Below are 17,527 nucleotides of genomic sequence, written 5' to 3'. Positions count from 1 at the left end.
CGGCTCTTTTTCAGATCTTTTTCAGTTCCTTTTCAACTCTTTTTCTTTTTTTTTTAAATCTCTCTTTCAGTTCTTTTTCATTTCTTTTTCAGGTGTTTTTCAGCTCGTTGTCAGCTCTTTTTCAGCTCTTTTTCAGTTTTTTTCTGGCTCTTTTTCAGTTCTTTTCCGGCTCTTTTTCAGCTCTTTTTCAGATCTTTTTCAATTCTTTTTCAGTTCTTTTTCAATTCTTTTTCAGTTCTTTTTCAGCTCTTTTTCAGTTCTTTGTCAGCACTTTTTCAGTTCTTTTTCAGGGTCAGCTCTTCAGTTTTTGCTTGGTTATATAAGTCCATGACCTCAGACTGAGTTCAAACGAATCCAAAGTCTGATTTAAAACAAACACTTCAAACAAACACGTCGACTGATCCGTCCATTTCAATCATAAACTAAGTCAAATCCACACAAACTCACCTCCAACTTCCATTTGCTGTTCAACACCGTTCAGAAAACCAGACCAAACCTGTGTCCTATTCCGACTAAAAACAGAAAAACTGAATAAACCTGTTAAACAGAGCTGAGGTCAGAGGTCACATGACGAGGCGGGGGATGTTCAACGCCCACGAGCCAAAGGTTTGTGTGTTTAAAGTCGGCTTCAACGCCAGGACACTCAGTCTGGGACGGTCAGTCTGGGACGGTCACCCGTGATCCGACATGAAGGTCCAGCTCCTGCTCGTCTGCCTGGTCCTGGCAGCGTTCGTCCTCCCTGCAGAAGTACGTATCCACGACGATGACGAAACGCTAAAAAAACCCACTCAATCTGCAGCCGTTACATGTTGAATACCATGACTTTTCTGAAGCAAATGATCAGTAGTTTAACCCTGTGCTGTCCAGGTGAGTATATTAAACACACTTTAACCCTGTGCTGTCCAGGTGAGTATATTAAACACACTTGAACCCTGTGCTGTCCAGGTGAGTATATTAAACACACTTGAACCCTGTGCTGTCCAGGTGAGTATATTAAACACACTTTAACCCTGTGCTGTCCAGGTGAGTATATTAAACACACTTTAACCCTGTGCTGTCCAGGTGAGTATATTAAACACACTTTAACCCTGTGCTGTCCAGGTGAGTATATTAAACACACTTGAACCCTGTGCTGTCCAGGTGAGTATATTAAACACACTTGAACCCTGTGCTGTCCAGGTGAGTATATTAAACACACTTTAACCCTGTGCTGTCCAGGTGAGTATATTAAACACACTTGAACCCTGTGCTGTCCAGGTGAGTATATTAAACACACTTGAACCCTGTGCTGTCCAGGTGAGTATATTAAACACACTTGAACCCTGTGCTGTCCAGGTGAGTATATTAAACACACTTGAACCCTGTGCTGTCCAGGTGAGTATATTAAACACACTTGAACCCTGTGCTGTCCAGGTGAGTATATTAAACACACTTGAACCCTGTGCTGTCCAGGTGAGTATATTAAACACACTTGAACCCTGTGCTGTCCAGGTGAGTATATTAAACACACTTTAACCCTCTGCTGTCCAGGTGAGTATATTAAACACACATTCCACTTCCTGTTATTTAAGGTCACGTTATTTTCATCATATTTTTTAGTTTGTTTTTAGACAGAATTCAACACTTGTTCATGTTTTTTTTTTTTTTTTTAAATCATAAATGCTACTGTTTGAACCAGTGTTGGTGTGAATCACTGACATGTGACAGGAAGAATAATACGAAAAAACAGAACTAATAGAATTCAAATGTAGAAAATTGGAATAAAATAGTTTTTTGTATTTTTTGTTTTAACCGGTTTTGTTTCTGTTCCAAACCTGTCATTTAAAGCATTCAATATGAGTTCAGTTACTGAAGATTTGGGTTTTTTATTTATGGATGAAGGTGATGACATATTTAAAAAGTGTAAAAAAGTTCAAAACAAATGCACTGAACAGCCTGTGCATATTATGGTCTGTGGGTGGTTACAGGGTCCTTGTGTGTGTGTTTTTTTTTTCCTCAGATGAAACGTGGAAAACACAAACACAGACATTCGTCATCAGCGCCTGAACGACACCGAGGACGACATAAGAAGACGGAACGGTTTGAGGACATCATCCGAGGTCAGTGTCCATGTTTAATCAAACTGTACTGGACCTGGTTGGACCTGGTTGGACCTGGTTGGACCAGGTTGGACCAGGACATGTGGACCAGATGGCAGGGGTACAGCTACAGCAGGACAGTTTAGGATAGATGAAGAACAAGTAGAAGCAAAACACACAGAAACAGCCTCTGACACACAGATAGATAGATAGATAGATTGTTTCATTACTCTTCCTCTCAGTACTCATCCATATTCATATACATATATATATATATATATATATATATATATACATACACACACTCTATTTCCAACAGTATTCCCTCTCCTGCTTTGACTCACATATGAATGTCAGGTCCATCCCATTCCTAGTCTATGGGTTCAGTCTGACGTGGCTCCACCCTTTGCAGCTCTAACAGCTTCAACTCTTCTGGGAAGGCTGTCCACAAGGTTTAGGAGTGTGTTCATGGGAATTTTGGACCGTTCTTCCAGAAGCGCATTTGTGAGGTCCCACACTGATGTTGGACAGAAGGCCTGGCTCTCAGTCTGCGCTCTAATTCATCCAAAGGTGTTCTATGGGGTTGAGGTCAGGACTGTGTGCAGGCCAGTCCAGTTCATCCACACCAGACTCTGTCCTCCATGTCCAAATGGACCTTGCTTTGTGCACTGGTGCACAGTCATGTTGGAAGAGGAAGGGGCCGGCTCCAAACTGTTCCCACAAAGTTGGGAGCGTGGAATTGTCCCAAATGTCTTGTTCTGCTGAAGCATTCCCAGTTCCTTTCACTGGAACTAAGGGGCCCAGCCCAGCTCCTGAAAAACAACCCCACACCATAACCCCCCCTCCACCAAACTTTACACTCGGCACAATGCGCTCCCACAAGTATCGTTCTCCTGGAGACCGCCAAACCCAGACCCGTCCGTCAGATTTCCAGATGGAGAGGTGTGATTGGTCAGTCCAGAGAAGGCTCCTCCCCTGCTCTACAGTCCAGTGGCGGCGTGCTTTACACCACTGCATGCACCGCTGTGCATTGCACTTACTGATGTATGGCTCGGATGCGGCCGCTCGGCCACGGAAACCCATTCCATGAAGCTCTGTGCGCACTGTTCTGGAGCTAATCTGAAGGACACATGAAGTTTGGAGGTCTGTACCATTGACTCTGCAGAAAGTCGTCCACCTCTTCACACTCTGCGCCTCAGCATCCGCTGACCCCGCTCCGTCAGTTTCCGTGGCCTACCACTGCGTGGCTGAGTCGCTGTCGTTCCCAAACACTTCCACTTTCTTATAATCCAGCTGACAGCTGACTGTGGAATATTTAGGAGCCAGGAAAGTTCACCACTGGATTTGTGTCACAGGTGGCATCCTATCACAGTTCCACGCTGGAATTCACTGAGCTCCTGAGAGAGACCCATTCTGTCCCAAATGTTTGTAAAAGCAGTCTGCATGCCTAGGGCTGGATTTAATCCACCTGTGGACATGGAAGGGACTGGAACAGCTGAGTCTGAGGATTGGGATGGAGGAGACAAGACTTTTGGAAATATAGTGTGTGTGTGTGTGTGTGTGTGTGTGTGTGTGTGTGTGTGTGTGTGTATATATATATAACTAGTTTGTATTTGCCTGGTGTGTGTGTATTTTCAGACTTAATCTTTCAGTTTATAAACGATGATGAAGATGATGATGATGACCACGGTGGTCTGGACTGGCTGTTTGATCTGCAAGACCCAGAAGGTGAGAAACACAGTCATCAGTAACAACAACAACAACAAATAAATAATAATAATGATAACCTGTGTGTCGCTGTTGGTTGGTTTCCTGCTGGTGTTTGATGCTGACCTGTGATTGGACGTGTCTTTCTTCTTCTAAATGTATGTTGGGTTGTTTGTTTGCTTGGTCGGTCGTTTGTTTGTTTTGGTTGGTTGGTTGTTTTGGTTGTTTGTTTGTTTTGGTTGGGTGGTTGGTTTTGTTTCCAGGCCAGTGTAACCCAAACCCCTGCTTCAACAACGGTGTGTGTGAGGAAAAGGCCAAAAGGAAATACAAATGTGACTGTCCCAAACCCTTCAAAGGGAAGAGGTGTGAGAAAGGTGGGACACACTTTCAACTGTTCTGAATGGGTTTGAACAGTTTTCAACTGTTCTTAACAGTTCTTAACAGTTTTTTTTTATGGTTTTCAAAAGTTTTTAATTGTTTTTAATGTTTTTTTTTTTTAACAGTTTTTTTTTTCTCACAGTTCTTAATGTTTTGGGGGTTTTTTTAATGTTTTTTTTTAATGGCTTTTTTTTTAACAGTTCTGAATAGTTCTTAATGTTTTTTTCAATGGTTTTAATGAGGGTTTTTTGGACAGTTTTTCCCAGTTCTTGCTGGTTTTAATTTTTTTTTTTTTTTTAACAGTTTTGAACAGTTCTTAATGATGTTTTTAATGGTTTTAAAGTTTTTTTTATTTATTTTTTTATTTTTATTTTTGAACAGTTTTTCCCAGTTCTTGCTGGTTTTAATGGTTTTTTGAACAGTTTTTCCCAGTTCTTGCTGGTTTTAATGTTTTTTTGTTTTTTTTTTTAACAGTTTTTCCCAGTTCTTGCTGGTTTTAATGGGTTTTTTTTAACAGTTTTTCCCAGTTCTTGCTGGTTTTAATGGTTTTTTGAACAGTTTTTCCCAGTTCTTGCTGGTTTTAATGGTTTTTTTTTTAACAGTTTTTCCCAGTTCTTGCTGGTTTTAATGGTTTTTTGAACAGTTTTTCCCAGTTCTTGCTGGTTTTAATGCTTTTTTGAACAGTTTTTCCCAGTTCTTCTTGGTTTTAATGTTTTTTTTAACAGTTTTTCCCAGTTCTTGCTGGTTTTAATGGGTTTTTTGAACAGTTTTTCCCAGTTCTTGCTGGTTTTAATGGTTTTTTTGAACAGTTTTTCCCAGTTCTTGCTGGTTTTAATGTTTTTTTGAACAGTTTTTCCCAGTTCTTGCTGGTTTTAATGGTTTTTTTGAACAGTTTTTCCCAGTTCTTGCTGGTTTTAATGGTTTTTTTGAACAGTTTTTCCCAGTTCTTGCTGGTTGTCCTAAGCGTCTGTTTGAACTGTTCAGGTCCTAAAGCCTGTAAAAGAGGCCGTTGTGGGCGTGGTGAATGTGTGCTGACGTCGACGCCCCCGTTCTATGAGTGTAAATGCAAGGCACCGTTCCAACCTCCCAACTGTAGGAGCTGTGAGTACGAAACCCTGGAATTCATACGAATATTCCTAAGAATATGGTTTGAACAAACAGGGTTTGAATACATATTTTTAATAAATGTGACTTTAATAAATCTGCTTTTACTAAATCTGTTTCTAATAAATATATTTGGACTAAATCCAGAGTGTGTGTTAATGTGTGATGTTTGTGTGTGTGTTGTGTTTGTGTGTGTGTATTGTGTTTGTGTGTGTGTATTGTGTGCGTGTTCCAGACTCTGTGTGCGATCCAAACCCGTGCAGAAACGGTGGACGCTGCGTTCAGGACGGGAACGACTTCGACTGTGACTGTCCTCGGGGCTTCAGAGGACGCTTCTGCCATGTCGGTAAATACACACACACAGTCTACAGGGGTCAGAGGTCAGGGGTAGGGATGGGAATCAATAAGAAGTTAACGATTCTAATTCCATTATCGATTTTGCTTATCGATCCAATTCCTTATTGATTCTCATTGGCTGAGGGAATAGAAGAGTCCAAACAGGTGTGTTTGCATTAACTGTCTTTTATATTTCCAAATGCACAGAAAATAGAACATATACAGTATGAACAAATAATAAGAACAGATGATGCGGGGGGTGGGGGGGCGTACAGTGAAAGTGAAACTACAGACTCTTTACTAATTCCTCTATTACCGCATTTCCACTACATGGAACCAGTTCGACTGGACTTGGCCCGTCTCCTGTTGTTGTGCACCTCATTTCATTTCCCCTTCCTTCGGAAACTTCTATTTGAGGGGGTATGATGTTTGTTGGCTGCACCAGAAACGGAACCGGAACTGGGCGTTCACTCTGCCGCTACGTTCACAAGCGTCGCTCAGTAGGGAATCAAATACGCGACATTCCTGTAAATGAATCACATGCTGTGGACAAACGTTTGAACAGACTGGAGGGATTCCACCCTTTTGAAGACATGGAAGCTTTGACAGAGTTCCAGTGGACCTGGTGTGGTCTGTTTAGACCTGGTGTGGTCTGTTTGGACCTGGTGTGGTCTGTTTAGACCTGGTGTGGTCTGTTTGGACCTGGTGTGGTCTGTTTAGACCTGGTGTGGTCTGTTTAGACCTGGTGTGTTCTGTTTAGACCTGGTGTGGTCTGTTTGGACCTGGTGTGGTCTGTTTAGACCTGGTGTGGTCTGTTTAGACCTGGTGTGGTCTGTTTAGATCATTTCTGCCTCAACACCATGTTAGCTACGTCCTGACCAAAACAATGCAGCGTACGCGTGACGTCATTGCACATGAAGGTGAAATCGATAAGCAGAATCATTAAGCAGGCAGGCAAACGATTCCAAGGAATGGAGCTACTGGGATCTGGTTCTCAAAAAGAACTGATTCTCAATTCCCATCCCTAGTCAGGGGTCAGAGGTCAGAGGTCAGGGCTCTGCACAAGAATAACAGGAATAAAGTCAGTTCAGTTCAGGTCTCCCTCTGGTGGACTCACCACCTACCGAGGGAATCGTAGGGGTCGGGTGCAGTGTGGATTGGGTAGCATTCGACGGCAGGGAGCTCGACAATCCGATCCCTGGACACAGAGTGTAGCTCTTGGGACATGGAATGTCACTTCGCTGGGGGGGAAGGAGCCAGAGCATGTGAGGGAGGTTGAGAGATACTGTCTAGATATAGTCGGGCTCACCTCCACACACAGCTTGGGCTCTGGAACCCAACCCCTCAAAAGGGGCTGGACTCTCCACTTCTCTGGCGTTGCCCGCGGTGAGAGGCGGCGGGCTGGTGTGGGCGTGGTCATAGCCTCTCAGCTCAGCCACCATGTGTTGGAGTTCACCCCGGTGAACAAGAGGGTCGCGTCCCTACGCCTTCAGGTCAGGGACAGGTGCCTCACTGTTGTTTCGGCCTACAGGCTGAACAGCAGTGCAGAGTACCCAGCCTTCTTGGAGTCCCTGGGAGGGGTGCTGGATGGTGCTCCGACTGGGGACTCCATTGTTCTCCTGGGTGACTTCAATGCCCACATGGGTAACGACAGTGAGACCTGGAGGGGGGTGATGGGGAGGAACGGCCCCCCCGATCTGAACCCCAGTGGTGTTCTGTTCTTGGACTTCTGTGCTAGTCACAGTTTGTCCAGAACAAACACCATGTTCCAACACAGGGATGTCCATAAGTGCACTTGGCACCAGGACACCCTGGGCCGGAGGTCGATGATCGACTTCGTTGTCGTATCATCAGACCTCCGACCGCATGTTTTGGACACTCGGGTGAAGAGAGGGGCAGAGCTGTCAACCGATCACCACCTGGTGGTGAGTTTGATCCGCTGGCAAAGGAGGAAACCGGACCGACTCGGCAGGCCCAAACGTGTTGTGAGGGTCTGCTGGGAACATCTGGCAGAGCCCGATGTCAGTGTGGTCTTCAGCTCCCACCTCCAGGAGAGCTTCTCCTAGATCCCGGGGGAGGCTGGGGACATTGAGTCCGAGTGGACCATGTTCTCCACCTCCATTGTCGAAGCGGCTGATCGGAGCTGTGGTTGCAGGGTCTCCGGTGCCTGTTGTGGCGGCAATCCCCGAACCTGGTGGTGGACCCCGGAAGTAAGGGATGCCGTCAAGCTGAAGAGGGAGTCTTATCGAGCCTTGTTGGCCCGTGGGACTCCAGAGGCAGCTGATGGGTACCGGCAGGCCAGGTGTACTGCAGCCCAAGCGGTTGTGGAGGCAAATCTCTGGTCTGGGTGGAGTTTGAGGAGGTCATGGAGGAGGACTATCGGTCGGCCTCGAGGAAATTCTGGCAAACCATCCGGCGCCTCAGGAGGGGAAAGCAGTGCGCCACCAACACTGTCTCCAGTGGAATGGGAGGAGCTGACCTCCACTGGGGATGTGGTCGGACAGTGTAAGGAATACTTGGAGGGTCTCCTCAATCCCACTGTCACGTCTCCCATGGAGGAAGCAGAGGCTGAGGTCTCAGAGGTGGACTGGTCCATCACCCACGCTGAGGTGGTTGGACAGCTCCTTGGTGGCAGAGCACCAGGGGTGGATGAGGTTCACCCTGAGTACCTTAAATCTCTGGATGTGCAGGACTGTCTTGGCTGACACGTCTCTGTAACATGGCGTGGCAGTCGGGGACAGTACCTCTGGATGGGCAGACCAGGGTGGGGGTCCCCCTTTTTAAGAAGGGGGTCCGGAGGATCCGCTCCAACCACAGGGGGATCCCACTCCTGAGCCTCCCGGGGAAAGTCTATTCCAGGTACTGGAGAGGAGGATCCCACCCAAAGTAGAACCTTGGATTCAGGTTTTCATCCCGGTTGCGGAACACTGGACCAGCTTTACACTCTCCATCGGGTGCTCGAGGGTTCATGGGAGTGTGCCCCACCGGTCCACATGTGTTTTGTGGATCTGGAGAAGGTGTTCGACCATGTCCCTTGTGGTATCCTGTGGGAGGTGCTTCCGGAGTATGGGGTCCGGGGCCCTCTGCTACGGGCAGTCCGGTCCTTGTATGACTGAAGCAGGAGCCTGGTTTGCATTGCCGGCAGTAAGTCAGACCTGTTCCAAGTGCATATGGGACTCTGGGAGGGCTGCCCTTTGGCACCGGTTCTGTTCGTAATTTTTTTTTTTTGGACAGAATTTCTCGGCGCAGCCAGGGGCCAGAGGGGGTCCGGTTTAGGGACCACAGGATTTCGTCTCTGCTTTTTGCAGATGACATTGTCCTGTTGGCCTCATGGAACCTGGACCTTCAGTGTGATCTGGGGCAGTTTGCAGCCGAGTGTGAAGCCAGTGGGATGAGGATCTGCACCTCCAAATCTGAGACCATGGTTCTGGACTGGAAAAAGGTGGTCTGCCCTCTCTGGGTCGGTGGGGAGTCTTTGGTCCAAGTGGAGGAGTTCAAGTGTCTGGGTCTGGTTCACAGTGAGGGAAGGATGGAGGTTCAGATTGACAGGTGGGTGGGTGCAGCGTCTGCAGTGCTTGTACGGGTCTGTTGTGGTTCAGAAGGAGCTGAGCTCAAAGGAGAAGCTCTGGATTTACCCTCAGTCTACGTTCAGACCCTCACCTGTGGTCTTGAGCTTTGGGTCAGGACCCAAAGGACCAGATCCCAGACACAAGCTTCCAAATGAGTTTCCTCTGTAGGGTGGGTGGGCGGACCCTTAGGGATAGGGGGAGGAGCTCAGTGGCCAGAGAGGAGTTCGGAGTTGAGCTGCTGCTCCTCCATGTCCAGAGGAACCAGCTGAGGTGGATCAGACATCTGTTTGGGATGTCTCTTGGACTCCTCCCTGGGGAGGTGTTCTGGGCATGTCCCACCAGGAGGAGACCTGAGGGAAGACCTAGGACACGTTGGAGAGACTATGTCTGTGGACTGGACTGGGAACGCCTTGGGGTCCTCCCGGAAGAGCTGGAGGAGGAGTCTGATGAGAGGGAGGAGTCTGAGGAGAGGGAAGTCTGGGCATCCATGATTAGACTGTTGCCCCTGTGACCCGGCCCCAGATAAGAGGCAGATGATGGATGGATGGACAGTTCAGGTCAGTTTTATTAGTGGAGCTGAGTTTAATCAGATGGTTCCACATTAATGATCCACAAACACACATACAGAAACGACTGGACTGGACTGGACCTGGACCTGGACCACAGCTAATATGACTGTTTTCGAACATGTGACTCTTTTTTCTGTTCTTTTCATCCTTGTATAGTTTTCATCTTCTGTCACTTTTGTCTTTTTGTTTTTTCTTGTAAATGTTTCTATCTTTTTCTTTATTTTTCTCTTCTGTCCTTTTTTGTTTTCATCTGTTTGAATGTCTTTATTTAATTTCAGTGCTTGTTTCGTATTTATCTTTCATCTTTCTATGTTTCACTTTTTGTCATTTTTGCTGGTTTTTGTCTAGTCTTTTTCATCGTTTACGTCACTCTTGTCTTTTTTTCCCAGTTTTAGTTTTAATCCTACGTGTTTTTTATGTTTGTCTCTACGTCCTTTTCGTCTTGTTTTTTCCATTATTTTCAGATTGGTTCATCTTTTAAATCCACTTTTTGGCATCATCTCGTTTACATCTTTTTCTTGACGGTTGAAGTTTCAGCGAACTGAAACTTGGCATTAAATTTAAGTGGTTCTGACACAAAAGCTTCCATCGGAACAGAAATGTGTTTCCGTTCGTGCACCTTTAAAGGGCCGGAGCAGACCCCTTAAAGGGCCGGAGCAGACCCCTTAAAGGGCCTGATTGGACCCCTTAAAGGGCCTGATTGGACCCCTTAAAGGGCTTGATTGGACCCCTTAAAGGGCCTGATTGGACCCTTTAAAGGGCCTGATTGGACCCCTTAAAGGGCCTGATTGGACCCTTTAAAGGGCCTGATTGGACCCTTTAAAGGGCCTGATTGGACCCCTTAAAGGGCCTGATTGGACCCTTTAAAGGGCCTGATTGGACCCCTTAAAGGGCCTGATTGGACCCTTTAAAGGGCCTGATTGGACCCCTTAAAGGGCCTGATTGGACCCTTTAAAGGGCCTGATTGGACCCCTTAAAGGGCCTGATTGGACCCTTTAAAGGGCCTGATTGGACCCTTTAAAGGGCCTGATTGGACCCCTTAAAGGGCCTGATTGGACCCTTTAAAGGGCCTGATTGGACCCCTTAAAGGGCCTGATTGGACCCTTTAAAGGGCCTGATTGGACCCCTTAAAGGGCCTGATTGGACCCTTTAAAGGGCCTGATTGGACCCCTTAAAGGGCCTGATTGGACCCTTTAAAGGGCCTGATTGGACCCTTTAAAGGGCCTGATTGGACCCCTTAAAGGGCCTGATTGGACCCTTTAAAGGGCCTGATTGGACCCTTTAAAGGGCCTGATTGGACCCCTTAAAAGGCCGGTTTTGGTCCACAGGCCCCTGTCCTCTAACCCAGTCAGTGCGGTCCATCCTCAGGTCCAAACGACTGCTTCGTGGAGGACGGGGAGTCGTACCGCGGTAACGTGAGCGAGACGGACGACGGTTCTGAGTGTCTGTTCTGGAACTCCCACTTCATCCTGGAGAACGGAGCCGACCCCTTCAACTCCTACGAGGACCAGGACGGACTGGGACCGCACAACTTCTGCAGGTCTGCAGGTCCACCGCAACTGGACCACAGCGGTCCACCACAGTCCACCACAATCGGACCACACCGGTCCACCACAACTGGACCACACCCTCAGAACCCTAGAACCAGTAGAGCCACAAGAACCACTAGAACAACTAGAACCAATAGAACCACTAGAACAACTAGAACCATGAGAACCCCTAGAACAGCTAGAACCCTTAGAACAACTAGAACCATGAGAACCCCTAGAACAGCTAGAACCAGTAGAACCCCTAGAACAACTAGAACCAGTAGAACCAGCAGAACCAGCAGAACCAGTAGAAGGTTCTGACCTGAAGGTTCTCTCTGCTGCAGGAACCCAGACGGGGACTCCATGCCCTGGTGTTTCTACAGGAAGGGACGAAAACTACTGTGGGACTACTGCGACGTCCTGGAGTGTGCAGAGACCACCGGTGAAAACACACAACTACACAAATACCACAACACAACTACACACAAAAAGACACAACAACAACTACACAACAACACAACAACTACACAACAACACACAAACACACAGCAACTACACACAACACACAAACACACAACAACTACACAACAACACACAAACACACAGCAACTACACACAACACACAAACACACAACAACTACACACAAACACACAACAACTACACAACAACACACAAACACACAGCAACTACACACAACACACAAACACACAACTACACACAAACACACAACAACTACACAACAACACACAAACACACAACAACTACACACAAACACACAACAACTACACAACAACACACAAACACACAGCAACTACACACAACACACAAACACACAACAACTACACACAAACACACAACAACTACACAACAACACACAAACACACAACTACACACAAACACACAACAACTACACAACAACACACAAACACACAACAACTACACACAAACACACAACAACTACACAACAACAACAACACACAAACACACAACAACAACACAAAAACACACAACAGGCAGACTCCCAGTCCTTGGGTCCAGGGACTGAATGTCCACTAACACCCTGTCCTCCTGGAGCCCCCCCCGCCCCCCCACAGGATGTCCCTGGGGACTGGATGGACAGACCCCCATGACCCCTTCAGTCCCCCAGCAAAGGTTTAGAGCTGGTCCACGGGTCCACGTCCAGGACAAAAACCTTCTCCTTGTGTTCCTGTTTTTCAGACGTGTCTCCGACATCAGATCCAGATCCAACAGAACATTCAACAAACGCACCCGAGACCCCTCAGACCCCCGAGACCCCACAGACCCCACAGACCCCACAGACCCCACAGACCCCCCAACCCACCCAACCTGGATCTGAACCTGAACCTACCACAGAACCCACCGCCACCGAGTCCCCGTCCCAGAGTCCTACCCTGACCCCCACCCAGACCGCCACAGCCCTGCCCACAGCCCCGCCCACCACCGCCCCGGCCCCGCCCCCTCGGTTCCTCACTTGTGGACGACCTCAACCTAAGAAGCAGATCACACGGATCTATGGGGGCCTGAAGGTCCCGCCTGGGGCCCTGCCCTGGCAGGCCTCGGTCCAGGTCAGACCAGGGGGGTCCAGCGGCCCCTACAGACACATCTGTGGGGGGGTGGTCATCGACAGCTGCTGGGTGTTGACCGCAGGACACTGCATGTAAGCACAACCCCCCCCCAAAAAGGTAGAAGAGAATCATATAAAAAAGAATAGAATAGAAAAAAATGGAAAAAAATAGAATAGAATAGAATAGAATAGAATAGAATAGAATAGAAATGTTGGTTCTGAGTGGGTTGGACCTGGTTGTGTCAGAGGTCAGCAGGTCAAACAGACGTGTGTGTGTGTGTGTGTTTGTGCAGAGAACCGCAGAAGGACATGCAGGTGGTTCTGGGTGGGCAGAACCTGGACCACACCGAACCCACAGAGCAGGTTCTGACGGTGGAGCGGGTCATCAGACACCCAGACTACCGAGAAACACCTGTGGCTGTTTACAACGACATAGGTAACAAGATCCAGTCTGTCCAGGCTCTGAATACAGACCTGTGGAAAAGGAACACAAACAAACAAACAAACAAACAAACAAACAAACAAACAAACAAACAAACAAACAAACAAACAAACACAGGTTTAGCCAAAAACTGATAAAAAAATAAAACAGAATAAACAGAGTAAAGTAAATAATAATAATAATAATAATAATAATAATGATGATAATAATAATAATAATAATAATAATAATGATAATATTATTATTATTATTAGTAGTAGTAGTAGTAGTAGTAAGTAAATTTTATTTCTAGAGTACTTTTCACAGACAGAGTCACAAAGTGCTTTATCAGTTCAAATCAGAATCAAATTACGTTTCCAGACCCAACAGAATCCTTCAGGAACAAACACTTGTGATTGGTGACAGTGGAAGGAAAAACTTCCCTTTAACAGCAGAAACCTGGAGCAGACCCAGACTCCTGAAGGATGGACGTCTGCCTGGACCAGTGGGGTTAAAGAGAGAGAGAGAGAGTAAAGGAGGAGAAAAGAGAGAGCGATAGAGATATAGAGAGACTGGGGGGGGGGGGGGGGGGGGATGACACATGGAGTATGTTATGATGAATACATAGAGTGTAATCAGTCTGTGGTGGTCCTGGGTCAGGTGGGAGACTAAAAAGCCTTTTTGAACAGGAGGGTTTGGAGGTGTTTCTTAAAGCTCTGTACAGAGTCCATGGACCGTAGGTGTAGAGGCAGGTCATTCCATAGACGTGGTCCACAGCTTTAACAGACCTGTCACCGCGTGTGCTAAAACAGGTCCGTGGAACCATCAGCAGGTGTGTGGAACCATCAGCAGGTGTGTGGAACCATCAGCAGGTGTGTGGAACCATCAGCAGGTGTGTGGAACCATCAGCAGGTGCTGTCCTGAAGACCTCAAGCTACGAGTCGAGCTGTAGGGCTGGATCAGAGAAGCAATGTATGCAGGGGCCTGGCCATGTAGGGCCCGGAAAGTTAGCACCAGAATTTTGAAATGAAGACGATCTAGAACAGGAGCCAGTGGAGAGATTTAAGGATGGGAGTGATGTGGGTTCTCCTGTTTGTGCGGGTCAGGAGCCTTCAGCAGAGTTCTGGACAAACTGTAGACGGGCCAGCTCCTTCTTGTTTAAGCATGTAAACAGGCTGTTGCAGTAGTCTGAGCCAGAAGACACAAAAGCGTGAACGATCATCTCGAGCTCATTTGTGGACACCATAGATCTGAGTTTGGAGATGTTGCGTAGTTGGAAGAAACAGTTTTTGACTAGGTGTTTGGAGTAGAATTCTAAAGACATGTCCTGGTCAAAGATGACACCCAGATTCCTCAGTTTGGTCTTTACCGAGGAACTCAGGTCTCCAAGGTGATGTTTGATCCCTGGGATTGCACTGTCCGGGGCAATGATGAGGGTCTGTGTTTGACTGGAGTTCAGCTGGAGGCTGTTCTCATTTAGCCACTGCTTCAGCTCTGACAAGCAGATGATTAAGGAACTCAGTTTGTGGGGCTCAGAGGAGTTAAAGGAGCAGTACATCTGGATGTCATCCGCGAATAGATGATAGGAGACATCACTGTACTGTCGGATAATGTGGCCAAGTGGGAGGACATAGAGTAAGAATAGCACTGGTCCCAGGACAGAGCCTTGGGGCACACCACACAGTAGATCCGCTGAGTCAGATTGGAAGTTGTTTATTGACACAGTGAAGCTTCTGCCGGTCAGGTAAGAGGAGAACCAGTCTAGCACATGACCTGACATCCCTACCAGGTCCCTCAGTCTCTCAATCATTATGGTATGGTCCACTGTGTCAAAGGCTGAGGACAGATCTAGCAGGACCAAGACCGTGGATTTCCCGGAGTCAGCCTCCATCAGGATGTCACTAGACACTTTTAATAGTGCGGTTTCTGTTGAGTGGCGTTGTCTAAACCCAGACTGAAAAGTGTCATAGATCTGGTGTGTCTCCAGAAAAGCTGTCAGTTGTTTAGACACTGCCTTCTCAAGGATTTTGGCCAATAGGGGGAGCTTTGAAATGGGCCTGGAGCTTTTGAAGTCTGTGGGGTCCAGTGTGGTTTTCTTTAGTTTAGGTTCTATGATGGCCTGTTTGAGGGAGCTGGGAAACAAACCACTTGAGAGCGACAGGTTAAAAAACTTTGTGACCCATGGTCCAATAGTGTCAAAGACACCGACAAGAGCTTATGGGGGAGGAGGTCTGCAGAGTTGGAGGAGGGTCTCATTTTGGATAAAAGTGCTGAGATGTCCTCCAGTGTCACTGGGTCGAAAGAGGACCAGGTTTGCAGAGGGGGATCAGATAGGGTCAGACACAATAATTCCTATTATTATTATTATTATTATTATTATTATTATTATTATTATTATTATTATTCCTCACTGGTCTAATTCTATAGTATTTCATGTGTTTCCAGTTGAATCCAGTGTTTGTTTATTGGTCCTGTCGTCTGTTTGTTGTTGTTTTTTTCAGCTTTGTTGCGTCTGAACGGAGCCGATGGAGTTTGTGCCAACGAGACTCAGTTTGTGAAGTCAGCCTGTCTGCCTGACGCCGCACTGCCTGATGGGAAGGAATGTACCATCTCTGGGTGGGGGGCCACCGAGGAATGTAAGGAGAACTAACACTAGTCTGTTTAACACTGACCCTTCAACTGTGGGAATTTAACACTAGTCTGTTTAACACTGACCCTTCAACTGTGGGAATTTAACACTAGTCTGTTTAACACTGACCCTTCAACTGTTGTTTGATTGATTGTTTGTTCTTTTTTCCGTTTGTTTTGTTTTTGTTGTTTTGTTTGTTGTTTGTTTTGTTTGTGTCTCTGTTGTTTTTGTTGTATTTGTTTCTTTGTTTGTGTGTTGTGTTTCTTTGTTTTTGTTTTGTTTGTTTGTTTGTTGTTTTCAGCTCAGTTGGGCTCTACCCACCTCCTGGATGCCAGAGTTCTTCTCATAAATCAGGACAAATGCAGCGAGGCGGACGTTTACGGCAGCGTCCTGGACATGAGCATGTTCTGCGCCGGACACCTGCAGGGGGGCGTGGACTCCTGCCAGGTCAGACAGGAAGCCCCGCCCATGCCCATATTTAGACAGATCTGTTTTATACGTTTATATTCACATATTTAACCCAGGGTTTATTCAAGTTTATTTATTTCCACTCACATCGGATTTATTTCACAGCATTTACAGAAACATTTGATCAGACCTGAGTGGGCTGACTTTAAATCAGATTTCTACTGTTTATTGTTAGTCCATTTTCTGTTTTTATTTCAACTGTTTTGAGTTGAACTGTCATTGTTTATTCACATCAGTTTCATTTAAACTAAATAAGGTTTAATTAACTTTAGAATCATTCACCTTCAACTGGAGAGGATTCACTAATAAGATTATAACAAGATTATAACGAGATTAAACAGAGATTACATAGAGATTATAATGAGATTATACAGAGATGAAACAGATTATACAGAGATTATAATGAGATTATACAGAGATGAAACAGATTATACAGAGATTATAATGAGATTATACAGAGACGAAAGATTATACAGAGATTATAATGAGATTATACAGAGATGAAACAGAGATTATATATACTGCACTGTCCGTTACTCATCATCTTCCTCCTCCTCCAGGGGGACTCTGGTGGTCCTCTTACCTGTGTGGACCAGGGGGTCCATGTGGTCTATGGTCTGGTCAGTTGGGGGGACCAGTGTGGGAAGAAGAACAAACCTGGGGTCTACACCAGGGTCACCCACTTCCTGGACTGGATCCGGGTCCAGACAGGTCTGACGCCGCCTGCAGCTGTTTAGATGCCAGCATCATGTGGACCAGGACCTGGACCTGGACCTGGGTCCTGAACCGAGCCTGTTGGACTCAGATCTGTTGTATTTTTCTATTCTATGAAAAAATAAATGAGCTGATGTTTGATTTCACTGAGTTTCCTTGAAATGAGTTTTCCTAGCAGAACGTGTGCACACCTGGAAACACCAACAGCATGTTCAGTCAGACCCATGGGACTGCCTTGGACCGGCCACATCACATGTGTGTTCATGTGCACTTTCACACATTTGACCTCACATCAAACCTCTGAGTGTAAAAAAACAAAAATTAACACAAAAATGACAGAAAAGTTCGACTAACTCCACATGAAAGTCAAATAAAAGCATCTACAAACCTTTAAAATGAAAGGAACATCAACGACCTCAAACTTATTCAAACACATCAG

The 17,527-nt window shown here is 46.4% G+C and overlaps 1 protein-coding gene across 1 annotated transcript; it reads left to right on the top strand.

Moving 5' to 3' along the window:
- Positions 1 to 591: 591 nt before the first annotated feature.
- On the top strand, positions 592 to 17,212 carry LOC115416716 (hyaluronan-binding protein 2). The gene is made up of 13 exons (XM_030130563.1): positions 592 to 747; positions 2,000 to 2,099; positions 3,717 to 3,806; positions 4,049 to 4,159; positions 5,148 to 5,264; positions 5,503 to 5,613; positions 11,110 to 11,281; positions 11,615 to 11,712; positions 12,490 to 12,949; positions 13,150 to 13,292; positions 15,779 to 15,913; positions 16,208 to 16,353; positions 16,935 to 17,212. The coding sequence occupies exons 1-13, from the start codon at positions 688 to 690 to the stop codon at positions 17,109 to 17,111; spliced, it is 1,920 nt and encodes a 639-aa protein (XP_029986423.1). The 5' UTR covers positions 592 to 687; the 3' UTR covers positions 17,112 to 17,212.
- The last annotated feature ends 315 nt before the right edge of the window (positions 17,213 to 17,527 follow it).

This window comes from Sphaeramia orbicularis, unplaced genomic scaffold (genome assembly GCF_902148855.1).
Source record: "Sphaeramia orbicularis unplaced genomic scaffold, fSphaOr1.1, whole genome shotgun sequence".
In the NCBI taxonomy this organism is placed as follows: domain Eukaryota; kingdom Metazoa; phylum Chordata; class Actinopteri; order Kurtiformes; family Apogonidae; genus Sphaeramia; species Sphaeramia orbicularis.
Note: the sequence above shows the minus strand (reverse complement) of the source record. Positions and strands in the feature narration are given on the sequence as shown.